This window comes from Nelumbo lutea, chromosome 2 (genome assembly GCF_056320005.1).
Source record: "Nelumbo lutea isolate HS-2025 chromosome 2, American lotus-T2T, whole genome shotgun sequence".
Classification (NCBI taxonomy): domain Eukaryota; kingdom Viridiplantae; phylum Streptophyta; class Magnoliopsida; order Proteales; family Nelumbonaceae; genus Nelumbo; species Nelumbo lutea.
The window spans coordinates 109,465,627-109,493,346 of record NC_142685.1 but is presented as its reverse complement, the minus strand read 5'-3'; the positions used below and the strand labels follow the sequence as shown (position 1 = coordinate 109,493,346).

Here is a 27,720-nt window from a genome sequence, read left to right as displayed (position 1 = left end):
TACAGGAGATCTGGGGATGGTTATAGATGTTTAACGCCCTACGAGTATGGATAAGATATGATATTAGATTAAATCCAACCCTATATATGGCTTATGTGCTTCCATATTTTAATTGATATTTCAAGTAAATTACATACAGGTGTTCTGGACCCAATCCATCAAAACCCGACTTGTCCCACCCTCAGATGCAGGGTCAATAGGGTCAGAGAGGAACAAGAGTTTGGATTCTAAAAGCCCAACTCCCCGTTGCCATCCGTACCAAACAGCCAAAATTTTCCCTATATGCAATTCTGTTTTCCTGGGCGAAAGTAACCAAGCATACATCCATACACGAGATGATGTAAAATCTAAGATTTATTAATTGAAATAACAATTTCATTACAAGAGACCAACAGCAGTCCTCCTAAGAGACCATTGCTGCCTGCAGGTTTACAAGTTACAATGCTTCTCCACGCTCAAGAGGGTCCCCCTACAGTTCTTGGCATGAGTGGCACCTCTGGTCTGGGCATTGCAAGAAAGAAAAGGTTGAAGGGGGGAAAGAAAAGAACAGAAAAAGAAATATACAGTCATGACCCTGTCCAATGACAAGTAGTAAAGTTGATCCAGCTATATGTGCCTTCTTCATGTGTTTCTGCCAGTAGCCTTTGCCATAGACGTAAGGTTCAACCTTCAAAAGACAAATAAGAACCCAACAAGACTGATGATTAGTTTATTTTCCAATTTCTACCCAGGACAATGAAAGATGAAATTGATAAATTCACAACTGAAAGCTAATTAATTAATTCATTTGATTTTGACCATAGTACCTGATAAGTGGTTTTCGCTGTGGAATGGACGTAGATGCGGGCACCAAATTTGAGAAGGGAGTGGTCAACTCAGCAGGCTTTGGACAACACGAAGAAAAATGTTGAGAATCAACACTATTTTTGCTTCAAAAAATATATTACATGCACACACGCAAAATATTCATTCAGGCATAAAATGCATCTGGAATTTGGAAATCGAAGGAAACAACACAAGTATGAAACTATTGAGAAGCATTAAAATATTCAAGACGCAAAATCTCTAGAATCTTTGTAAACCAACAAAACAGAGTCCAAGAATCCAAGAGCAGCTTCCAAGGGGTGGCTGTCTTGAATCAATCCACACCCACCACAAAAGGGCAGAATTTATCAAGAGACTTCTACATGCAATTACAACATTGCACTCCAGGCAAAAAATTATAATAACAGAAAGATACTATGTTACAAAACTACCTTTTTTAATTTTTGGTATTAATGTTACAGCTTTATCGGATCATTGGTATTACAGGATCATATTAATATTACAGAACTACCTTTTTATTTTTCTCAAAGAATGATTTACAATTTCTCAAAATCATCTTTCAAAATATGTAGGAAATTTTATGTACTATTATTTACAGCAGCCCCTCTTTCTTTGACTCTAAACATCCAATTAATGCATATAACCAAACATATATTACATCAGAAAGCTACACCAATACCCACACACAAGATCCAAGCAAGCATCAAATTAAGGCAAGTTGACTACTAAAAGTAATTCTAAATATGATAATGGAAAGCAAGAAAACAGAGAAACGACATTAAGTTAGAAATTTAGAAGGAAAAGAATCACAGGGTTAGCAAAGACAACCTCAAGCTCCTCCAAGCCTCCTCCATGCTGAAGGAATTCAGTTGGTGGATGTACTCCATTTACCTCTACGGTTCCTGCCTTTGCTACCAAAACCTTGGAAGGCATGTCCCTCCCAAAACCTTTGACATGATAACTGGAATTAAAATCATCTTCGAGCTCATCAAGCTCTTCTGGAAAACCCCCGTGACCACCAACAGATGGACCAGATGCAATCTTCTCAATTGCAAGCTTCTCCGCCTCTTTGGTGCATGACAAACCAGAATTAGCAGAGGAGGGTCTAACAGATTGGCTGCATCTAGCAGGTCCCTCAGCTTCTCTACCAATATCAGCAGTAATCTCAGTGGGACATGTAGCATTTGTTGAGCTGCCCCGTAAATTATCTTCTTGTTGTCCACTTTCTCTTGCCTCCTCTGTGACAGAGGTCCTGACAATTGGTGGGCTACCACTTCCAGATCCGCCAAGTACTCCATAGGCAGTATTAGTTGCAGCCAAAAATTTGGTACTTCTTGGATTGTTTTCACCATTATCATCGCTCAATTTTCTCTTTCTTATATCATCTGTTCCATCCATGGAACCTGTTGCAATTTCACATGACTCCTCAGCTGAAATAGAGTTGCAAAGCTTCGGATTTGAAGTTGACTTACCTTCCCACGCTTCTTTAGCAGAGCGGGAAGGCCGAACTCCATCAGGAAAGACAAAGAGAGGAATATTCCTACGCTTTATATGAGAAACATAAATCTCCATTCCAGGCTTCCATAAAGTGTATAAACCAACAGAATGCTTAAAGTCCTCCACAGTTGCCCTTATATCAAATTGTTTCCCTTCTTGCATGGAAACACCTTGTTTTAGTCGCAGACCCATGAAGTAACAACAGTGGAATAGTCTGGATTTGTCTGAGAAGTCACCAGGATGTGGATGGCATTGAAGCATGCCAAACGTGTGCCTCTCGATCTGGTTAAACACAAACATCCAAGGTCACAAACAAACAATCTACAAATGAAATTTGTTGACCAAACATACAAGTAATCGTGAGAAGAATTAATAACTACCTTCAGTGTAAGTTGGCGAAGTCGAGATTCAACCCAACCTTTCCACTTCCTCAAGTCATCATCATTCTCTGCACTGATCTCAATTTGTAGATAATTTTTGTATGCTTCAAAGAAACGATAAGGCTCAAAGAGAGTATTCCAGTCAGCCTTGTTTTTCTCCATTGCCTGCAGGTATTAACCTACATCAAGTCAGAAGAAATTGAATCTAACAGTTTGAGTATTTTCTCCACAAATATGTCATACTCCATCCCATCCCACCACTCTTCTCAGACTTGACAGCACCCTATCATGTTTGACATGGCTTCATATACAGGCCCCTATATCAGCCACATATAACTAGGCAGCCCTACTAAATAGGCCTTACCACAATTGTACGATTTCAGTAACCCACTTTATGGATATGTACCAGTCTGCTATTACTACAAATTACAGAACAGCAGTGGATAACAATCAAAAAGGAACTATGAAATAATATGAATAAAACATTGGACATGAACAATTTGTAAATCTCTCATTTGTAAGAGGGATAGAGCAAATACAAGCAATATAACTTTTAACAGAAGAATTAATCCCAGATGAAGAGAGAGAGAGAGAGAGAGAAGAAAGAAGGGAGATCCAGCATGCCCAGAAGCCTCTGAAAGGCCATTACCCAATGTTGGTCCCAGCTATCTGGGGTCTTGGGAGGGGTGGACTGGATATGGACACAACCTTTGGCAGCTTTATGCACAAAGTGACCACTCAGAAACTCTGTATTCAAATATTATTTATGAAAAACAACAAAAGGGCTCAGCAACCTTCACATGGGTCATCACATAGATTAGCAGACAGAAGTTCAGCTGATGCATTGGCAAGAGGGTGTAATCAAAAACCAGTTGTATTGGGTGGATATTTATCAGGAATTTGATTGTAAATTACAGTGCAGTAACCTCTGGATTTAGGCAGAAAGGGATAGCACAAAACGTCATTTGTGGTACATGACATATCCCCCATGTACCATACTATATTATTCCTTAATTCTTCTAATAAAACCTGAGAAGTTACCAATCAAAAAACACATATTCACCAACTTAAATACCAACATATTATTGCAATGTCAAATAATTCAACAATTAAAATAATGTAGCAAAGATGTTTTTTTGATATGTAGCAAAGATATTTTAAAAAATATGTAGCATCTAACAACATACCTCACAGATTTCATTTCCTCTCTGGAATTCTTCTGTCATAACACGCAATGTACTTGATGAAACATTGTAGCTAGAGTTCATGCAAGGATAAGCAGGAGTGATTATGGGCATTTGATGAAGCCTGTCACGGTAATTCTTTCTTGGATCCCAGACAGGAAGTCCCAAAGTTCCTTCTTCAATCGCACATAGCATGACTGGATTTGGCCATCGCCACTGGGTAAAAACCCGGAAGAAACGAGATACCAACATACTGGGTAGTGCATTTGGATATAACTGGCATATGCGAGCAACAAGCAATGCCCAGTTTATTCCACCAAGAAACCCTGAAACCTAGTCATGAGAGAGGGAGAGAGATGAAATAATGAACAACATAGACAAGAATAGATGAAACAAAAGAATAGTAAGGTAAAAATCTTAAAGAGCCCCAATTACATTTGAATAAACTCCACGGCGTTTTGCCCAAAACCTCATGCATCTCAAAGTTGTACGGAAATTCTAGATCAGACAGACCAGAAACAAGATCAGAAACTAATCACACAAAGGGAAATTGCAACCTAATATCAACATATCTACGTGAAAGTGATCAACCAAACCTGAATATTTGGAACCAAACGTAAAATCTGGTCAGTTACTCTGCATCCATTAAGACTACGGACTGTCTGCTCATCTGCATTCTGCAGTACCATATCTTGTGAAATATCCAAGTCCTACAAAATAATATTTTTGAAGGTTTAAACAGATTCACAAAATACATTTCAACAGAGATCTGCAAGAAAGATTTTTCGCAGGGGGGAGGTGAAGGAAGATAAATGGTAAATAAGTATATCTTCATAGTCACAATCTTTTTTATTGTTAATGGTTGATTAATAAAAGAATAGCATGTACAAAATCATGCTTATCCTTTTTTGTTAGGCTAGCCACAGTGTAACAACTCCAATTTATATATTTACACAAGTTATTGTGGTATGGCCCACCACTAAAACTGTATCCTATTAATCCTTTTTATTTTGGCCATTGAATTAGCCAGACCATTTACTGATCTTTGAACCCATGTAACTGTGACATCCACTCTCTTGACAACGCCATTTTCTTCCATTTATTTATTAGATGAAACTAAAAATCGTTGCTCAGTTGTATATTGCAGTTAGCTATAAGAAATGTATACCAACAAGTATATATAGAATAGAGAAATCCTCTTATAGCCACTTTCATGGACCCCAAATAAGGTACAATAAGTACTACATTGGCAATAGTACACAAGAACAAGTATTTACTTCAGGAATAACCCAGAGTGAGAGTTTTGCATAAAGAAGATCTATGGAAACCCCATTGAATTTGAACTTCATCACGGGAACATGAGCATCAGGAACAGGGTGCAACTCTGATACTTCAGGCATCTCTGCCAGCATATTATGAAGTTCAATAAAGAAGTCCTCCTGCAGTTAAATGAGCATTTTAGTTACTAGAAAAGAAATGACAGTAGCATTTTAAAAAAAAAATGCACTCTAAAAGTTGTATCATGGTGAAATAAGAGCTTATCGCACTTCTCTTGTTGCATGTCTAGGTCCCACACATAGTGTATCTATATCTGCACCAGGGCCATGGACCTAATAAAGAAAGGAGAAAAACAGATTTGAAACCTATGATTAGCAAATGCTAAAATTTAGTAATGCAGGTCAGAATGGAAACATGCAAGACAACAGAGGGGCTCGTCTGAGATAAGGCATTAAAAGAAGAAAAGATCACAGAAGCAAATGATACTGATATAGACATAACAGAATACTAAGAATGGGTCCACCTCACAGCCACACATACACCAACAACATATAGGTTCAGTCAAATGATCATCCAATGGTTTCACCTAAGAGATCCATCAAAGTAATAACATCAAATGAATGCAACCATTTCTAGCATCTTTTACAATTCCCATGATGTGGAAACTAAGGAGCAACTTGATGATGAGACCCACCTTACAGAATACAAGAGTTTGACAAAAACACAGCCACTCATATAGAAATTATGCTTAAAACAATCAAGCTTGTATGTAACATCATACTTCAACATGTTTTGCAACCTTTATTGGGACCATTCTACATCCATACTAGCAGTGGACCTTTCATCATCTTTTGGAATTTTCTTTTTTAAGGCAAATAAAAAAGAAACCTCCTTTTCAACCCAACATGCATCTTTTGGAATATTTTTGCCAAGTCTGCTAATGTAAAATCAGTTATATTACATTTGGCAAAAAGCAAACATGGTTTCAGTACATTTCATCTCATCAGGACTAGTACTTGTATTCATTTACTAAATCTCACTAAATAGAGAATCATGTCCTGATATGCAGTGTATCTCTTACTTTAAATGCTTTAAAATAAGAACTAGCACATGTAATCACGTTACCAAAAAGAAACTTCATGATTCAAGGATTAGGAAACAGTAAACTGTTCAGAGACAAGAAGATAAGAGGTGACCATAGTCACCATTTATGATTTATCATCTAACCAATAATGGAGACGGTAGGAAGAGGAGAACTGTCGGTATTGATGTAAACCAAAAATAGGCCATTACTCTTTTTTAAGAGAAAAGTTAATGTGTATTCAGAAAGAGGGAAGGATATATCATGTACACGAGGATGTACAAAAAGGGACCTAGAGAGACAAAAAGACATGGCCTGAGTAATTAACAGAACATTATATCTGCAATGTACATAAATCCCTTCAAAACCTAACTTTGCTACCCCATCTGCTATATGATTAAGCTCCCAGGGGATCCACCTGAAGCTGCAATTCAGCAAAGAATAGAGTTCTTCAATTTCAAAGAGGAGGTCCGCAAACTTCCAAGGACCTTCACCCTGTCCGTTGGCCCTATTTATGGTGTTTCTGGAATCACATTCAGTTGCCAAGGACCTAATGAGGAATCTATAGACCATCCTTAGACTCTCAAGAAGGGAGCAGGCCATTACTCAATGTTGGTCCCAGTTATCTGGGTTCTTGGGAGGGTAAACTGAATATGGACCTAACTTTTGGCATCTTTGGCACAAAGTGGCCACTCTTAAACTCAAAACCATGTGGTTATGCCTGCCACAAGCACTTTTTTCACAAGAAACAGTAATGAGATGATTTTATTGCATTGCAGCAACAGCAGTAATAATGCACAAACAATAACAACATTTTCCTTGTACATCCCAGTTATAGCCAGGTCATCAGCTGAGTGTTGGCTGTTCTTGGAGGCTGGAGACTGGAGCGCACCTAAATGAAGCAGCCACAAGCCCTTTCTATCAAATCTAGCTAAACGCATGGAATTAATATTCAAGAAACAAACCACAACAGTTGGCCAACAACTACTGTACCAATTCTGCAATGCAAGAATGTGCAGCTTATTGTTGTCCATAACATGTCATTCATACTTGTATCCATTAAGGGTAACATTATTTTTGAATAGGTAGTATAATGTTACTGAGAATTCCAAAATATATTACAATGCCACTCCTTCGAGGAGAAGATGGATACCGTGTATACTCTCCCTTTATATACTGGATTCTATTATGTACTGAATGTTCTCAGAAAAGAATCTATGGTCCCAGCCCAATGATTTGATTCCATTAATCACAAAAATGTTGGTACTTGAGGCCAAAGAAATTCCTCCTTAAACTGGCCCATCTTCCTATCAACATCCTCTCCACCCTGCCCACCATGCCCTTACTGAGATTGTTTTCCCATTGAAAATTCTGTTACTTTTCTCCATTGACAGGTTCCAGAAAAGTTAACAATAAGGGAGGAAAGTTGACATCTTATGCCTCGGTGTCACAAAACTCTCAAGCAAGTTGAGGAACAAAAGAATGCTACTCGTCAATAATAAATAATTCTAATATTCAAAAACTAAAGTTCTGGAAAGCCTGTCAATTCCTACAAAGCAAATGAGTTTTTTTTTTACAGACAATTTGTGTCTTTAAGTACAGGCACAGGAAAGCACAAGAAAAAACAATTTCCAAGGAATTCTGTATGACAAATATACAAATATATATATATATATATATATACAGAAGAGAGACAATATCCGTACCCCCAGCCTATAAGAACCAAAGGTGAATATCTTAGCATTTGCTTCTAGGACCAGCTGCTCATTGAATCCCTTAGCCCGGCTAACCATTTTTATCCATTTCTTCACAATCTGTTCAATTTTCAGACAATTCAGAGAATACACAATAGAAAAAAACAGAGGACAAACAACCATTAAAAGAAATACAGCAAATCAACCTGGTCTAATCTCCCAAGCACTTCTTCCCGAGCAACAGCTTCCTCCTGACTTTCGTACAAACCCGCATCCACAAGGAACTGATAATACAAAATCCCAGCTAAGATTTACTATGAAGTAGCACTTACAAATATTCAGATTTGAGAAGAGTGGAAAGCCAGAGTGACAGGGTATCACATTTACCAACCTTTTCAAGTTCACGTGTCTTGACCACATCGAACTCAGTCGGGCCACTCAAGGATATCGGCTCCGTTACACCAAGGTGCCCGTTATTCCGGACATTCAATCCAGGACTCCCCATTGATCTTTTTTCTTCTTTTTCTTTTTCTTTTTCTTTTCCTTTCTTCTTTAGTTATTTTCTTTACTAGGTTTCGTTTTATCAATATGTTCTTATTAGCCCTCAGTTACAGAGGATGCCTTTTCAGTTCAAATATCAAAAGGGAGGTATTTCCACAGAGAAGATTATTAAGAAGGTTAAACAAAGAATAAAATCACGAACAAAATCCAAAAAATAATAGGTATGTACAGGATTCTTGAGTTCGGATTGCTCCGATTGTCCGAATAATTCATTCCATTGGCTCCCGCTACAACAAATTCATAAACAAACAGGTAAAACAAAAAATAAAGAAGATGGGATGATTATTTTCACTATATGATGCTCAAAGAGAGGATTACATTGCTTTCTTTCATATCTAAAATAAATAACAAAAAACCCTAACACGAACCCTAGACACAAATCGAAACCTCAAGCACGAATTTCTTGAACAAGTAATCCCCAGATCTCTCAAGCAGCAGAAACGTGAAATCTACCCTCAGTTGATTGCAGAGTTGCTCTTCGAACTGGATTTGTCTTGATGGGTAATCAATCCCGTAACGCAGAAGAAAAGAAAAAAAAACCCTAGAAACCAAGAAACGGAAGATTTTAGAACGGAAATGAAAGATGGAGAGACGAGACGGTGGAATTAAGACAAATTGAAGACTTACAGCGATAATTTGGCCAATGAAGATATCTTCCCGAGGATATTTGCTAGTCGATTTCAATGGTTATGGCAAGTGGCAAAGAGTGGGGGAACAGGAGGAGCCCTAAATTGCGAAAAAGGTTTGTATTGAGTTTTTATACTTCGATAAGAGATTGCCCGCATGTGAGGTGTCCTTCTAATTCCACTGACAGTAGAATTAGACGCGCGTATTAGGATACTTCCGCGTGTGCCCTTTTAGAAGGTTCTACGTTCTCCTCCACCGAACGAATCTACGGTTCTACTCTGACTAGCAAGTAAAGATGCAAAATCAATAAATCAAAAATCCGTTCAGTAAATGGGTAGATTTAGGCGGGCCAAACCCAAATCCGGACTGATCCAGTTCATAATTTTTCATGCATATAATATATATATATATATATATATATATATATATATATATATGCATGCATGCTTATTTGCTTTTATGCATACACTAACCTAAGCCTAGGCTGGGCCCAATCCCAATCTAAGTATTTCAATTTTCAGTTTAGGTTGGGCCTGGGTTGGAAAGATCTGTGTTGGGTTTGGTTTGACCTTAAATTTGGCTTAGCCCATCCTACTTGCACCCTTAGAAAGGATGGGGAGCAATGAAGTTATTCTAAAAAAAATTAAGAATAGTTCTAATAGGTGACAAAATAAGAGAAAATGGACTTTTATGGTTCAATCATGTGTAAAGAAGACCACCTATAGTGCCCATAAGAAATAAATGATTAATTGGAGCTAAATAGACCAGGGCAAATCAAAAAAGACATGGGTCAAAGTAGTAAAAATTATTTAAGTGCTCATAATTTAAGAATGAAAATAGAAGTAAATATATAGAAATAATGGTGAAACAGGATTCATATGGCCAATCCCATATAGTTAGGATAAGGCTTAGATGATAATGATGATGATGATTGTGATGCTCTCATGGCTAAGTGCCCATTTAGAGGGCTTTTATGTTGTGGCTTTTGACTTTGTAAGGTGAGCCCATCATGACAAGCTAATGAAAAATTTAGAAAATCCAAATTAATTGTACTTCACCCAAAATTTGACTTTTCCCATGAATCTTGTTTTAGTGGCTTCTCCAATAACAACTCAAAAGTGACTCATCAAAAGCTTCAACCCTCCAAAATGGGCATTCATTAAATAATAAGTCATTCAATTTCAACCACTTCAATTGCTTATCAACCAGTCCCTTATTATTGGAATTTCAATAAATTTGTTGTGAGCTTAATAGTGTTTAGAGAGAAGTGGATTGTCAACATGCCTGATCTAAATTGACTTGTCGCTATTGCAAAAGGTTTGAATTTACATTTTAAGTATTGATTATTAAGAATAAAGTTAGTTGCATATTTGCATTTTGTGAGTTTATATTAGGGGTGGCCACGAGCCAAGCTCTTCATGAGCTACTCGAGCTTGGCTCGGCTCGATTTTAACCGAGCTTTGAGCTGAGCTCGAACCCAATTTACAGGCTCGTTTATTAATCGAGCCAAGCTTAAGCCTAATAGAGTTCAACTCGTGAGGCTCACGAGCCAAGCTCGAATAGCTATATAATAATAATAATAATAATAATAATAATAATAATAATAATAATAATAATAATAATAAAATATAGAAAATAATATATATAATGAAAATATTATATATATAATATTTTTATTTTTATATATAATAATAACTAATTATTATAATTCTTAATTTTTTTAAATATCAAATAAAAAATATTTTTATATATAATTTTTTATTTTTATAGAATATTTTTTTCTCAAATCGAGCTCAAGCTTACAAGTTTTTGACTTGAGCCAAGTTCGAGCTCAAGGTTCTAGCTCGAACTCAAGCCTTGTGCTGAGCTCGAGCCTCGTACTATTTGGCTCGACTTGGCTACTACCTTGGCTAATCGAGCTTGAGCGTCATACTATTCGGCTCAACTCGACTCAAATCCACCCCTAGTTTATATATGCATTTTGAGTTTATATTCCTAAACATACATATGATTCTTCATTCAAATGGTATTACTTTCATTGTTAAAAAATTAGAATATTTGGTCGATAGTTTTGCAAGGTGAGGTGAAAGGTTTCAGAAGAAACGTATAAAATATTGAATTGATTAAATCTAAGAAATACACCATCTTTATAGATGAGAAGTGATAAACTCTAAGATTTTTCTCAAACTCTCTCTCTCTCTCTCTCTCATCCTTATCTTAATACAACAACCCAAGCTTATCTCAATTCCCTAGCACACCCCCTCAAACACATGGGGATCAAAGATCTTCATGTATTTAGCCAAAAGATAATAACTTCAATCTTTTAGCCTACTATAATGATGATGGTGTACCCAAATCTCCTTGCCTATTATAGTAATGATGTGGCAAATAGATGACAAAATAGCAAATGATGACATCCAATCTTGTTGTGATGCAGATGCAGTAAGTAAATGATCCTACTACTTCTTCAAGAGAGTCTTCATTGGTTGCTTACGAAATATCAATGGGGCAAAGCAAATATAGGCTAAAGCAGACCAAGAGGAGACTTCAATGGATCAAAGAAAATGCCACCTTGGGTTGGCTTCATGAACTTATCAAAAGCAGGCCACAATGGGCCAAGCTGAAATGGGCCAACAATGGCCAAGAAAGACCTTAATGTGTCAAAAAAAATGCCTCATGGGCTACACTGAAGAAGGGCCAATATGGGCCAAGAAGAGAAACACATCAATGGGCTAAAAAAGATAAAGGTTATGGGCCTCAATAGGCCAAATAGAGAAATAGCATGTGCATTAATTTAAACTAGCTTAAAGCAATCTACCAAGATGAAATGTTTCATCTAGTTTAATCAAATTAAAACTTGGAAAACTATTTGCATTATCAAACACCCAAGAAATTCCCAAATTTTTTCATTAAGCTTTATAGAGTAGTCCATATTTCAAACTATTATAAATGATGGGAGGTTTAACAATTTAATCATAAAAAGCAAGGGTAGGCTAGTGAAATTACCTGGTTAGGAGTCTTCAAAATCTATCATAACTTCAAATAGAAGATGAGTCTCAAAATATCAAAAGAAACAAAGATTGAGCAAAATAAGATAGCATCATTGTTTTGTAGAATAATATAACATCATAATTCTGGCATTTTGGTTATGTGTAACACCGAACGAGAAGCACTAAGACAATAGATTAGATTGAGAACTTGTGTGTAGGCTAAGTCATGCTACTGCTACCACTTCTAATTAAATCTTTAATGAGATAGAAATATTAGAGGATTAGCCTATAATGGATTTTTTTATTAACATGAAAAACAGAGCAACATCTCTGGTTTAACAAAGGTGATGTTGTGAGTATTGAGTGTTAACTTTAGATGTTCCTTATGTTATTACACAACTTCAAGAAGTTGGTACCAGTAGAGATGGCATCGCCAAGCAAAAACTTTAATGTGTTATAAATTGTAGAGGATAATAAACACTACAAATAGCAATTCTAGTGGGTGATGGCACTAGTTACTTAGGCTAAGAAAATGATCTTCATCAACACAGTATGGTACTACATATTTCAAAGCAATTATTTACATAAAATAAGACTAAGTTGTAGAAAAAGGGCCTACATAAAATAAGAAAATGATCTTCATCAACACAATATGGACTACATATTTCAAATAGTGCCTACATAAAATAAGACTAAGGTCTCTTATTTGATGAAATAAAAGTAAAAGATATAGTCATGTAGGCACTATTTGAAATATGTTCTAATTAAGTTGTAGAAAAAGGGCCCGACAATTAAGAGAGGATGGGCATCAATGATGATGATAACAATGATGTTGATTTATTCATAACAAACTCTATTTGCTGATCAATTGTTTATCTTAAAGGTTTGAAACCAAGATAAGATTCTTGCTATAATACTAAGATAAAATAGATGGACAAGATTAACTTTTGAATTAAATGTGTTTGATGATGGATGAGAGAAAGAGAAGAGTGTTGGTTCCGAGGTGATAAAGAAATGCCTATTGCAGTATTATGTTGGAGAACTAAAGATAACAAAATCTAAACAAATGAACTATAACATATAATAGGGGTATGAAGAAAATAAAATAAGAGAGTAGACCCAATGGGTGGCTATGATGTCAACCACCACTAGAAACATGATACATGTTAAAAGGTCCTTAGTTTCAACCTTATGCTCTAATCCCATGAAAGGTTTCAAAAGAAGCTTATAAAATATTGCATTGATTAAATTTGGGAAATACATCATATTTATAGATGATAAAATATAAAACTTTAAGATTCATCTCAAACTCAAATTCTATCTTAAATACTATTTTCTCTTTCTCTTTCTGTCTCATCCTTATCGTAACACAACAACCCAACCTTATCCCGATTCCCTAATAGGAGGGGATATATTAAAAACACCTGTAAACAAGTGTATGGGAGACCCACTTGTATGATATGATACGCTCAATATAAAGCATAATAGATTAAAATTTTAGAAAAGAATAGAAACACAATCATCTCATTAGTGTTTGACGAGGGATCATAAATCATAAAAAAATGAATATGATGTGATATATTGATATTTGAAAAAATTCGCAACTTTTATGAGATGTCATACACTTAAGGGACAAAAACTTTCTTTTGTGGCAATGGGGTACTTTATACTTTTAGATATGAACATCTAGATTCTTGGTTGAATTGACAAACTTGGATGAAATTGCAATTTATGGGAGTTATTTGTCAATTATAGTTTTGTTATCAGCAATTTTAATTTTGTACTTCACCACAATGACATGCAAGGAGGTTGTCCTCTTTTTTCTTTTAATTGCAATCTTCTTTTTATTTATTTTGAAGGGCTACACAACTTGGGGGGGGGGGTAACCCATCCTCCAACCTAGGTGTAGGTGTGATTTGATCCCAAGTTTTCGCTATGACCAATAAGAGACCTTAGGTTGTCTTCTTAGTTCTTGAAAGTTAAAAGACTTTCATTACACCCTAAATATTTGTTGTTTGTTGGAAATGTCTTCCCATGGTCCAAAGTCCACATGGATTATTTTACAAAAAAAAGGCCCACATAAACTAACAAATAGCAAGGGATTCATCATATTTAGTCGTGATTAAATCAGGTCCTCTACAATGAGGCATGGGACAAATTGTATCCAAAAGCCCAACTATTGCCTCAAATTACTCTAATCATTGTCCATTATTGCTTGGTAATAAGGGTGCAATTCAGCGAGGCCTAACTCGAGCTTAAACCAGCTCAATCTAAAATTTTACATGGGATGGACTTAGATTTTTGGTCCTTGGGCTAGGTTCGGGCCCAAGAAGTTGGGTTTTTTTATTTATCGGGCCAAGCCGGGGCCTAGCCCTTAAGTAGCTCGAACATAGCCCAACTATACATGTATAGTTACATGTATGTATGTATGTATGTATATAAAGTATTAAACTTCCCACTTGTTATCCTAATCAAACAATCGGGATTCACCGATTCAGGATATTAGAGCCATTTGATGATTTGATTGTTTTTGAGTTTAACTCATCATGAGATTAAAACTCCACATCATCTAAACAAGTAAATGGTTAAATGCCTAATTCCCCATAAGTAAAAAGTACCAAAGAGAAAAAGGCAAAAATGAACAAAAGTTAAGAAATTCTTGCTACCTCACATTTTTGGTTTCTATTCCCTGAATTGGTGACAACCGACAATGAATCACTTTCAACTTCAAGCCTCTTTGCCTTTAAGCTTTAACTCATTCCTTTTTTCTGTTCGCTTTGACTTCTGTCTCTCTATTCCATTCTCTTTTTAAGTAGTTCTTATAAATTCTTCTCAGTTTTCACTCATAAATCATCCATTCACTATTGGTGACAAATCAACTACACAAGGGCCAAGGTTCTATTTGGCCATATTTTCCATCTCTCTCTTAGATTCTCATCACCAGAAACTAGTGTTGTCACTCATAGCCACTAGTTAGCATGTTGAGCTTGCAATATTAAAGTATCAAGTCATAGACATGGCAATTTTTTTTAGATATTATATTGGAAAATTTTCTTAAAGTACCCTTAAGTTTTAGGAAATTGACCAACTATACCCCTACTGTTTACATATTGTCTTAAAATACCCCCTAAGGTTTCTAACAATTGACTAATCTTCCCCTATCGTTAACGTCCGTTAAACGAAAAGATGAAAAAGACTATTTTACCCATCATTTTTCTTTAAATTTTCAAAATGAAACATTTGAATAACACCTTGCTAGTATTTTCAAATTGAAAATATCCCTTTTGTAACCATAGAATGCAAGATCTCTTAATATTTAAAGGTTAGAATGCAAGTTCCCAAAAACCTTGCAATCACATTTGTATGTTCTTTTGTTCAAATCTAATTTGAATGCTTGTTCTAAAATAAGATAAAATTTCCAATGTGAAAAGAATAATGGATAGAGGGAGAGCGTGCTAAAGTGTATACACAGGCTAATTATTAGGAGAGATTTAATTAGTAAAATTTAACAAAATCAGGGTTTCATATCAGAAACCCTAAAATTATAATTTCCTCCATTGTTTTTTTAAATTTTCAAATAAAACTTAATTGATCCAAAATTTCAATAGCCTTTACTTGCATCAAATGAACTATGCTTTAATGAAAACTTAAACTATTCATGCTTTCAAGTTTGCAAATGGTTTTTGACTATGCTCGAAACTATGATGGTGATGTTGGGAATAGAACTTAGGGTTTCAAATTAGTACCATTTCTTGAACAATGAAATTTCAGATGTTTAACTTGCATTGGGGCTTAGATTAGAGCACATCACCAATCCAGATTTGGCATTTAGTTGGGTACTCGTCAAATGAATGAGTGATCAGTTTGGGATACCAACTCATAAAATGATTATGGTAGAGACTTCATTTGGACAAACTAATCTATGGTTCTTGCTATCTTTGATTGTTGTAAATATAATATAAATCTAAGTTCATTATTATTCTATGCAACTTAAGCCTCATTCAGAGCATATGGGTTTTGAAAGCAAACCCTACACCGAAGCTTATAAAGTATAAACGTATAATAAGTAGTGAATCACATAATGAAGAAATGAACCAAAGACGTAACAAAGTAGAACAAGTAGTGAATAGAGATTGAAAAGTGATGACAAGTGGAGGTTGAGATCGCTTAAATGTGTGAGCCCAAAAAACATAATGTATTTGGTAAGATTTCATCATTGAAAGGATGAGTTTCATCCATGTGTATTTTGTGCTCAAAATCAATTTAGTTATATTCATTTAGTGGTGGGATTTGATCTTTTGATCATGAACTGCATATGCATGTACATGGGTTTTATGCAAAGTGGGAAAACGACAATAAAGAGTGAAAGTATATAAAATGAGCCTCAAATGATTTTGGGTCCTAAGGAAATGTGGGATGTTAAGCCTCCCAAGACAAACGATAGGAATCAAATCTATTTTATTTCTTAGAAGAAAATGAATTTAGACCAAACAATCAACATCTGCAAGGTGAATGTTGAGTTTTATTTTGAAAATTTAAAGAATAAAAAGGGAAAAATTGACCACAAAGGGTAATATTGGGTTTTACAAAAATTTCATATGTCATGTGGTGTCAATTGTGAAGGAACTTAACGGATGTTAACGGTAGGGGTGAATTTAGACAATTGTTAGAAAACTTAGGGGTACTTTAAGACAATATGTAAAAAGTAGGGATATAGTTAGTCAATTTCCTAAAACATGGACACTTTAAGAAAGTTTCACATTTGGCCACTTTTTTCCATCTTTTTCTTAGATTCTCATCACCAAACCCTAGTTTATCACTCACAACCACTAGTGGGCATGCTGGCCCTACAATATTAAGGTATCAAGTCACAAGCTTGATAATTTATTTAGTTATTAAATTCTATCTTTTCCTCTTGTTATAATGTTCCTAACGATTTCCAATTTATTGAAGCATGCATCATTGCATCCTAAAATATTTTAGGTATATACAAATTACTATTTTAAAATGCCTAAAATTGTGGAATGGAATGAATATTTTCCTTCTATAAATGTATTTCCATTTTTCATTTTCTGCCATGCTTTGATATTTTATTAATCTTATTAGTTATGAGTTGTAATTTTCCCACTAATTCATTATGCTGAAGTATTGATAATAATGATATAGTTTGTGAAACTTTTTTGTATATATACTTTAATAAAGTATTGATAATAATGATTTTCCAAATGTCAAAATCATGACATATAATAAATGATACTCTTATCTCAAAATAAATTAGATAGATCAAATAAATTATCAAGTTATATATTTGATCTAGAGTTACAATAGTATTTGGTCATATGTTAGTAATAATAGATTTGCTATTTAATTTTGTTGAAACCCTAAATTTTAAATTGTACACAAAATTTTCCTTTTCAGAATTTAAGATACCATTTAGACGTATTATTAAGCGAGATATTATAAATTATTATCAATTAGAGAAGAAGAAATTGTATAATTTATTAGCTTTAATCATTGAAAAAATTTGTTTGATTACAAATATGTGAAAGTTTAGAGCAATAGATGAGTATTTGACTATATAACAATAAATTTTATTGATATTTCTTAGAAATTACAAAAAAAAAACTGTATGTTTTGAATGTATTCCACCTTCAGGTACTAGTATAGTTGTTTATGATGCTATTATATCTTGTTTCTTTGAATGGGGTATTGAACAATTTTTTTTTTCAATCACTTTAGATAATTATAGTTTGAATGATATAAAAAATGTATTAAAGTGACATTTAATGAATAAGGACGGTTTCTTATGTAATGAGAATTATTTTCATTTTTTTTTGCTGTGCACATTTATTAAATCTCATTGTTCAATTGGGGCAAATGATTTAAAAGATTTTGTTCTTAAGATATGAGCTAAAATCATATATATAAAGTTTTTTAGCCATAGAAAGAATAAATTTAATAATATTACTACTCAATGGAATTCAACTTATAAGATGGTTCAATCTTTATTGCATTATAGGTAATCATTTTCTTATATGGCTTCCTGTGATTCAAACTTTTATTTTTCTTAATCTCAAGAAGAATGATTAAAAGTAAAAAGCTTTATATAATTTGTTGAAGGTATTCAATGATTTAACTAGCATGATAGTTTAAAGTATCGATATCCATAATATGCATGAACAGGTATATTGGGTGTTTCAATACTTCATTAATTTTTTTTTTGTTTTTCTCAAAATTGTTTAAGGTGGTTGGTTTTAGGCTTACTTAACCTTTGAAAGTGGTTAAATTTTAAAACACCCCTTATTTGAGGTTTCGAGAACTATTAATATGATACGATACACTTGATATAAGGTATATCATATAAAAGAATTTAAACCTTGCTAACATGTTTTTTGACTTTAAATATCTAATTATCAATTTATATTTTTAAGAAAGTTTGATATTCAATTTTTTTTAAGAAATGCCTCCACCTCTAATTCATTTTTTACTGATATAATTAAACCAATGTTGGAGAAATTTTAAAAACATAAAAATATAGTTATTATGTAATTTTGTCAATTATTATTATTTTGAATTCTCAATACAAATTAAAGTAAATGGAGCTTTGTTTCAACAAAATTAATGGAGAAGCTTTTAACCAACACTTAGATAAAGTGATGAAAACTTTGAATGCTCTTTTTAAACAATATACAACTCTTATACGTATGGCTCATCATATTAACAATGTCATAAGATTCCAAGTGATAAAAGTAGTTTGAAAAAAAAGGGGATTAAACAACAAAATGAATTCTAAAAGTATAAGAGATGTAGGTTTAAGATGCAATCAAGAAAATCTATCTTGGATATTTATTTGGAGGTGCCAAAGATTGATATGAAAAATGAAAATGAATTAGTTAGAATGGTGGAAGTTGGGTGTGTTAAGATATCGTGAACTTGCAACATTGGTATGTGAGGTTTTGTTTATTGCAATTATAATAGTGGTTTCAGAGTTTGTGTTCAATGTTAGGGAAAGAATAATTGAACAATATTGAACTTCACTGAAGTTGAAAACTATACAATCATTGATTTGTTTGCAAGATTGGCTACATCTTACATGCACAAGAACAACCTAATAGTAATTAAATTTGAAAATTTCTTTTCCTTAATTTTCTTCTTAATACAATACTATATATTTGCTTTCATTTTTTTATTATAGATATATTTTAAGAAAGTACTGATGAATCTACTAGAAATGATGATAGTGGTTTTAAGGAGTAAAGGAGTGTAGTAGTAATGCTCAGGTAAGGTTGAACACTTTTGAGTATTGAATATATAAATTTTTTGCTTTCTAATTTCATTGCTCCAGAATATTTTTTATTAGTTTATTAATTCTTTTAACATCTTACTTTTTTATAGGAGCAAAAAGAGGAGGAGAATGCAAGGAACATTATTTAAAAATTATTATCTTGTGGAGTTTTGATAAATTTGAATTTTTACTTTTTTGTTTGAAAGTTTTCATCATATTTTCAACTTATGGGTTGTTTTTGTAAAACTTTATAGATATAATTGAAGTTTAAACTTTACATGTTTAATGTGAAGCTTATTTTCTTTTCATTTATATTTTTATTAGGTTGTCTTAATATTATATTTAAACATTATATATTGCTTTTTGAAATTAATTGTGCTCATTGCATATCTTCTCATAGGTCCACAAAAAATTTAGTTATGTTTATATGGCAGATTTTGTTTATTAAGATATTTGGTAATGAAGTTGGCCATCATCTAGGAATTCTTGAAAGGTGTTTTAGCTTTCATTTTTTTTTTTCTTGTTTTTTGTTTAATTTTTGTGTGTTTTTTCTTTCTTGCTAGATATCGGATGTGCTTCAATTTATTTAGGTGTATGTTGCATTTATTACCCTTGTTATATTGGTCTCAAAGGAGCGGGTCATGGGTATTTTAAGATTAATCTTGCTTTCATGTTCAAGATTAGTGTTATTCATTCCTTACTTTCATATAAGGTGTTAAATTGAAAAGGAAACAATATTATTGTTTATTTTCTTTGTTGTGCAAGTGTTTTGATTGGTATTTCTTTTTTTTTGTATAATTGTTTAAAGACGTTGAAACAATAGTGCTTAATCAAGTTTTTTCCATGATAATGACACGTGTTGGATGTTTATTTTCTTCAATCCTAACTTTAAACTATTTAAATAATATATCAACTATTTAGCAAAAAGGTTTTGATCATTGGATATTTGCATGGAGTATGTTGTCCTGATAGGTTTTCTTATGCATACTAACATAAATAAATAAATTCATATGTATTTGTGTTTGAAAATATTTCAGATTTAATGCCAAATTTTATTATACTTTTTTAAAAGTTTGAATTCCAACTTATAAGTTTTTTTTTTTTCATTCTATGTCTTAGAGGCCTGTTGCTTGAACTACTAGATAGAAAGAACTATCCCTCCCAACTTCCCAAGACTCTTCTTAGGATTATTGTTTCTAATTCCAAAGGAATTATCCTCCCTCGTTCTTCTCAATTCCAAAGAAATTATCATTTATCCCTCCTAAATGATCTTATACATCCTTAGTGAAAAGAAATCTCAATTCCAAATACCTTAGAACTAGAATACTTGGAAGCCTGGCCTAGGCTTGTAATTTAGTTCTAGGGTGTGGGCCAAGTTGGGCCCAGGCTTAAGTTAAGGTTAAGGACCTTAACATTGGTTCTAAGCATGGCCCAAACAGCCCATGATCATCCCTAATATCTATTTGTAGGTGATTTTCTTTCAAACAGGTAACTCCCTTGGTTGGGTACATTATTGGCTCAACTTCGTTAAAAACAATAAACATTAAAAATAATTTTATTAATGAACAATAAGATTGATCATTGGGTTTATATATTTGGGGATTAATGAAGAAATCTAGTCCAACTTAATGAAGAAAACAAAAATTCTTTTATCAACTTCACCTTTTGTTTTCATTGTGTTTATCTTATAGATATAATACACAAAGAACTAGTCTTAAGGACTATTGCTACCGAATTTGGAGCCGTAAGCAACATAGTAATTTTTGAGGTCCAAAAGCTGTGGGTCCCACTTACCAAGTGTGAAAAGCCATTAGAGGCCTTAGGAGTATTCCTAAGAGTGAAGACTTCAACGATCAAGTTAGCCAAGGGCTCAAAGTGAAGCTGAGGTCACTATAGGAGAGTAAGTGCTAGCTCAAGTATGCACATGTGTACATTTAATTGTGATGCCCCTTTTATAGTTGAAGTTGCCCGGGAGAGGAGTAATGAGCGACGAGTAACTGTCCATAGATCATGGTCACATAAAGGGGAGCCAAAGAGGCATTGGCTAGCCACAACCCCATCATAAATGTGTCAGAAGTAAATGCGTCAAGAACATGTTACTACAATAAATGCGTCCATAGCGGCACGTTGCAGGAGTTACCCTACTACCCTTGGTGATGTGTGAAATGACAGGTGTCCTTGACCAACGTCATGTGTCAGGGTCTAGCATATTGACCGAATATGCCCACATCACTTGCCCCTCACTCTCGAGGTAGACGTCGGGGTCATTGGGTGAACTATGCCAAGGGCTCAGCCTCGGTCAATGAGAGTAGATATCACCGTTAGCTGTATTACAAGTGTTTATTTGTGGTTGGGAGCTCATGAGTAACGTCGGCATGTCTGTACGTAGTCTATCATTAATGACGAGAGGGTTCCTATTTCTATAACCAAGTTGTCGTGACTTGAATATGCACTTTTTTTCTTTATTAGATGGCCATGTTTGGAATGAGAGCTGACTTCTGTTATCAGAAGGCCATGTTTGGGACAGGTGATGGATTCTATTGTCAGAGGGCCATGACCGGAATGACCGAGTGGATGGATGTGTCGGTTCAGCACAACCTGAGCTGAGGCAATGAGCGATCCAGCTTCAGGTTTTAGCATCGTTTCATCTTTCAAGGTCGATGCCATGTGGAGGCCATCGGCGTGGGTGGTTAAGGTGGCACAACTATGATCGTTAGATGAGGCAGATCTGGACCATTCATTTTCTTTTAGAAAGGAGAGGTGATGGGGGAGGATCCCACCATTTGTTCATTGTGTGTTTGCTTGGAGCTTCTTAGACCACATCGGCTTTTACTCGTTTCCCTTCCAACCTTTTTGTTACACCTTTTCTTGGTAAGGCCTTATCTTCCATCATGTCAACTTCTAACTTTGTCATGAAGCCTACTTCATTCCTGATTGGAGTGAACCCAATAGCAACCCTACTCTTAGAAGTAGTGGAAGTGAGAGCATAAGTAGCTCCAAGGTTACCTCTTAGTCTACCGACATGGAGGTTTTGCAAAAGAGAGTCGTGACTCATGGGGCTGAGTGTGACCGACAAAGTGCGGACTCCGTGAATAATAGTACCGAGTCCATAAGACCGGGGTGACGCACCAACGAATGCACCACTGCATCACATAGTGATTGATGTTAAGGAGGCCAAGGGGCCAATTGGTGAGGAGGAGTGCGAGGCTGAGGGCTATGGTGTGAGGCTTGAACGCCCTCCTCGTTCAAACTTAGACAATGTCCTTTGTAGGGACCATATTGGGAGCCTTGCCAAGAAGTACATTATTCCAAGGGACTATAGGATTAAGGTCCCTTGCATAGGTGATTGGTCGTGGCTTTGTTCCGAAGGGGAGGTGTGTGTCCACGAATACTATCTATAGTTTGGGCTGCATTTCCCACTACCTCTAATCCCCGAGCTGTTAGACCATTATGGGTTAACCCTTAGCCAGCTTGCCCCCAATGTTGTTAGGACCATGGTGGTCATTTTGGTAGTGGTCCACAATAGGGGGTTTTGATGACAATGAATTTGTTTTGGAATCTGTTTGCATTAAGGAAGCACCCTAAAAGGATTCTGGTACTTCCATGGCCGATGTGGTAAAGTGGTTGGCAATTCATCGTCTGTCCACAATTAGAAGAAGAAAATTTTCTTTGTAAGTTGTCCCGAGGGCTAGTCCTTTATATCTAGCTGGGGGAACCCAAATATGGTGGCTGAGATGATCACACCATGTAGCAGCGATGAAGAAAAGGCCATAGTGAATAGGCTTCAACTAGGTGTGATGATTCATGCTAGGCCTTTGGTGAAGGAGGAAGCCTTGGTGAAGGTTGGCCTTACTCTTGCCCCCTTGGTATAGGAACTCCTATTGCTTGCAGATTATGGCTTTAGTTAAGTTCTTTTTGACAATTTTTTTTATTGATCACACGTTTGCTGATGTAGACATGGAGAATAAGCATAAGACACTCTTGCTAGCAGAGGTGGCTGCTTTCCAAAGAACCGCCAAGAAGGGGGCGATTGAGGGGATGCCCCGAAGACAAACTGAGGAGGAGGCAGCGAAGGTGAGGGCCGAGGCTGAGGCTGTCAAGAAAAAGACTATTTTGTAGAAACAACCTACTGAAGGCGGAAAGGACCTGAGGGTTGGGAAAAAGTTGGAGGTGATGGACTACCGAGCCAAGGGACCTTCTGGTGGGCAATAGCAAGTAACCCTTTGTACTAGTGATGCATTAGATAACGAACCTATCGCTAATTGGCATATCTTCTGGCCGAGCTAGAGCAAGTGAAAGGGAGAGACTATGTCTATCGCCGGCATCAACCAACAACTTGTAATGGGAACGGTCCCTCCTAGAGATTTCCACTCATGGACCTAGCATTCCATCAACTTTGTTCACGATTCTTTGTTGGACAAAGTGGTCGAGGTAAGTTTCAGACTCTTTCTAAATTATGACCATATTAAGATTAAGTTGGGACTTCTATTGTGCCTAACTTGTGTTCTTTTGTAGATGGTTTCCTATTCTATCGTTCTCTATGACAAGGTGGAGGTCTTGATCCAAAAGCTAAAGCAAGCACAAGAGGAAGTGGACTGTTCCAAGCGCTAGGCTGCTAATGCTCATGCGTTGAGGGTTATGAGGGTTATCAAGGCTGCAAGGTCCATTTGTTGAAGTTCTTCTCAAACTTTGATGTAGATCAATTGGATCCCAGTGTTGATGCCAAAGGATGGTTGAAGTTATGGAGACGGTCGAGGAGCAAGGTGGTGATGCTGTTCAATAGGCTGATAGGCAGGAGGTGACCACCAACAAGATGAATGTTGGGTCCGATGGTCAGATTGAGGATGCCTAGTGAAAACTTTTCTTTCATAGTTGCTTAGACCTATGTGTCCTTTTCTAAATAAATGTTCTCTTTGTGTTTTTCTTGTAAGTAGAGGGGTTGATGCCCCCCCCCCTCCGAGCACTTTTGTAAAAAATAAATATCAATACAAGACACTTTTGTAAAAGTGCATTTTTTTTTTTGTTCAAGTGTATGTATCGTTGTACTTAGGTAATTGACTTCTTTATTTTCAGCTAAGGTATTTTGGCCGAGGTCCCGAGGTCTTGCGTCTAGCCAAGGGGTCCCATTGGGCGTATAACCTTATTGAAAGTTTTATGCCATGGGTTGAGGCTAACAACCAAGGGGATTCAAACAACTTTTGATTGTGAATGATCATAGACAAAGACAAGCAAAGTGAATGGAGAGGAACATTTGCTTCAATTGACTTTCTTCAAGTACAAATTGTATCATTGATAATACATACAGAGGTTTTTTGAGTTCCATGTATGAGGTGCCCAGTCTTCCACCAAGGTACTCTAGCCGAAAGGTGTTTGGCCCTACCACTTGTCTGGTTCTGTAAAGCCCTTCCCAATTTGGGCCGAGCTTCCTCGTTCCAAGATTAGGGATAATGGCTTTCTTAAGGATGAGGTCACCCTCTTTAAAGTGACACTCACTAACCCAAGACTTGTAGTATCTTGCTACTCTTTATTGGTAGGTGGCGACTTTGATATGAGATTATTCTTGGGCGCCTTCTAGCAGGTCGAGGTTACTCCTAAATTCTTCATTGCTCCTTGCCTCATTGAATGCTTTTGTTCAAAAGATCAGCTAACCAATTTCTACTATGATGACAATTTCTATTCCATATGTTAAATTGAATAGAGTTTCTTCCATGGTCGTTCGAGGTGTCATCTAGTATGACCATAGTACGCTGGGCAATTCATCTACCCAAAGTCCTTTGGCTCTATCCAATCTGGCTTTCCAATTTGTCCAGGATAATTCTATTGGTGACCTCGGTCAGTCTATTAGTTTGAAGATAACCAACCGAGGTGTAATGCTTCCTTATGCCTAGGCTTGCACACCACTCTATGAACTTGGGAGTCGTCAAATTGGCGGCCATTGTCACTAACAATCATGTGTAGAATGCCAAAGCGATAGACGATATTTTTGTAGAAGAAACTTTGTATGGATGTTGTTGTGATGGTTGCCAAGGCTTCGACTTCTACCCATTTTGTGAAGTAATCCACAACTGTGATAATGTGTCTTCTGTTCCCCATAGCTGGTGGAAAAGGTTTAAGGATGTCTATCCCTCATTTGGCAAAGGGCTAAGGGCTACTGAGAGCTGAGAGAGTTGTGGTAGTCCAATGGGATATGCTGGAGTGTTGTTGGCACTAGTTACATTTTTGAACTAACTGAATCGCATCCTTCTAGATGGAAGCCTAGAAATATCCTTATCTCAATGCCTTTTGTGCAAGGGCCCCACCCCTAGATGGTTACGACAGAGGCCTTTGTGGATTTCATTTAATACATATTCACTCTTGTCTTGGTGTAAGAATTTGAGGTAGGGTAGTGTGAAGTCAATGCATATGTGCCACTTTATATTAGCTTTCTTAACCATGATTACATTAGATAGCCATTTAGGACAATGTACCTCTCTGATGAAGTTGACATTGAGTAACATATCCACCTCCTCTCCAATTGCTTTCTAGTGCTTCGGTGGAAAGTTCCTTTTCTTTTGTCAAACCGAATTATAGCTCAAGAATGCTTAGCTTGCGAGTAATGATCAAAGGGTTAATTCTTGGCATATCAGTGGCAAACCATGCAAATACGTCAGCATTGACTTTGAGGAAGCTTACTAGTTCGAAAATTTTGTCTTGAGGGAGGAGAGACCCGACTTGTACTGCCCTCTAGGGCTTAGCCTTGTCTTGGAGAATTGAGATGAGGTCTTCTATAGGATGGCCTCGGCTGGAGAGTTTGTCTCTGAGGTCGATAATTTGTACTGTTAATGCTTCTTTATTTTTGTCTTTTAGTGCTGTGACATAGCACTATCTGGCTGCCTGCTACTTTCCTCTAACCGGTCCTATGCCATGCTCTATGAGAAAGTTCATGGCAAGGTGGTATGAAGATATGACGACCTTGAGTGCATGAAAGGTCAGCTGACCGATGATTGCATTGTAGGGTGAGTCGACTTTCATGACCAAGAACTCTATCATCCAAGTGGCGTGTTGAGGTTTTATCTTTATTGTGATGGGTAGGGTAATTCTCCCTTCTAGACTCACGATTACCCCAGAAAATCCAACTAGTGGCACGCCAATAGTTTATAATTGGTCTAGGGTCAGCTGCATCTTCTTAAATGCCTCATAGAATTGGACATCGATCGAAGAGCCATTATCTACGAGGATTCTTCTCACTTCATAGTTGGCAATTATCATTGAAACCACCAACGCATCACCATAGGATGTGGAGACCCCTCTCAGGTCATCGTCAAAGAAGTATATGAGTTCCTTCGGCCTCTGTTTCTTTAGAGTCCTATGCTCAATGTTCAACTATCGAGCATAGGCTTTTCTGGCCGAGGTGGTTTCACCCCCAAGGCTAAGCCACCGGCAATGACTTCAACGATCCCTACTAGGGTTCATGTAGGCTAGGGGTTGGCTAGTATTGATGCTGACGATGACGTTGGTACTTCATCGCTAACATAATCTTTTAAATGTCCTTGTCGGATAAGGGACTCAATCTCATTTTTGAGCTCATAACAATCTTTAGTGTCATAGCTTGTGCTATAATGATACCTGTAGTGTTTTTTGGGGTTTCCCCTTCTGGGGTTCCTTTTTAATTTGGTGGGCCATTTCATAAATTCCTACTTCCTACTTGCATTAGGATATGGGCTTGGGAAGCATTCAACAAAGTGTATTTGTCAAATGACAATGCTAGCGGCTTCTTGTCATTGTTCTTGTCGTTGGGGCCATCGGTTGGTCTGTCTCTATTTTTCCTTTTCTTCTCACTAGGGTCGGTCTTTGGATTTTGCAAATGCTTATTAATCTCGACCTCCTCAACTTCTATGTACTTTTGCACCTTCTTAAAGAACCCGGCCTTGTTCTTATGTGGTGTCTTGGAAATAGACCAACTAAAGGGTCCTAGGTGGAGGCTTCTGATGGCAACAACCATGGATACTGAGGAGTTGAGGTCTTTAACCTCAAGTTCCTCCTAGTTGAATCGCTTTATGTATGCCCAAAAGTTCTCCCCAGGCTTTTGCTTGATGGACATATGGAAATGACAGTCTTCTAACACTGTTGGCTGCTTACAAAGTGGGCTAGGAAGAGGTCTGTGAATTAGTCCCAAGAGGCCAAGAGTTGATCGACTAAGAGAGGGGTGTGGAAAATCATCTACAATGGTTCCCTTGAAGGTGGCTAGAAAAGGCCCTACACATTAGGGCATTGGAGTACCCATGGAGGAGCACTCGGGCTTGGAAGCTCTCTAAATGGTCCTCCAAATCTATGCTTTC

General features: G+C 36.2%; 1 protein-coding gene across 3 annotated transcripts; it reads right to left on the bottom strand.

The window, feature by feature from the left end:
* Nucleotides 1-336: 336 nt before the first annotated feature.
* On the bottom strand, nt 337-9,272 carry LOC148872693 (nuclear poly(A) polymerase 1-like). 3 transcript variants are annotated; one of them, XM_088972629.1, is made up of 15 exons: nt 9,128-9,260; nt 8,869-9,041; nt 8,331-8,727; nt 8,146-8,223; nt 7,952-8,059; nt 5,434-5,496; nt 5,164-5,325; nt 4,483-4,596; nt 4,322-4,384; nt 3,890-4,219; nt 2,703-2,867; nt 2,298-2,604; nt 1,654-2,228; nt 807-883; nt 337-667 (listed from the first exon to the last, which is right to left on the bottom strand). In XM_088972629.1, exons 3-15 carry the CDS (start codon nt 8,442-8,444, stop codon nt 622-624), a joined length of 2,202 nt encoding a protein of 733 aa, XP_088828755.1. In that variant the 5' UTR covers nt 8,445-8,727; nt 8,869-9,041; nt 9,128-9,260; the 3' UTR covers nt 337-621. The 3 variants fall into 3 exon arrangements, with proteins under 3 accessions (XP_088828755.1, XP_088828754.1, XP_088828753.1); XM_088972628.1 differs by having other exon boundaries at nt 1,654-2,604; XM_088972627.1 differs by having other exon boundaries at nt 1,654-2,604; nt 8,331-9,041; nt 9,128-9,272.
* Nucleotides 9,273-27,720: the final 18,448 nt, after the last annotated feature.

Coding starts and splice junctions, on each gene's coding strand:
- LOC148872693 (XM_088972627.1), bottom strand. CDS start 8,444: ATGGGGAGTCCTGGATTGAATGTCCGGAATAACGGGCACCTTGGTGTA. Junction 4,220..4,321: donor GCCGTGGAGTTTATTCAAAT/GTAATTGGGGCT, acceptor TCTCATGACTAG/GTTTCAGGGTTTCTTGGTGG. Junction 2,868..3,889: donor GAGGAAATGAAATCTGTGAG/GTATGTTGTTAG, acceptor TAATACCTGCAG/GCAATGGAGAAAAACAAGGC.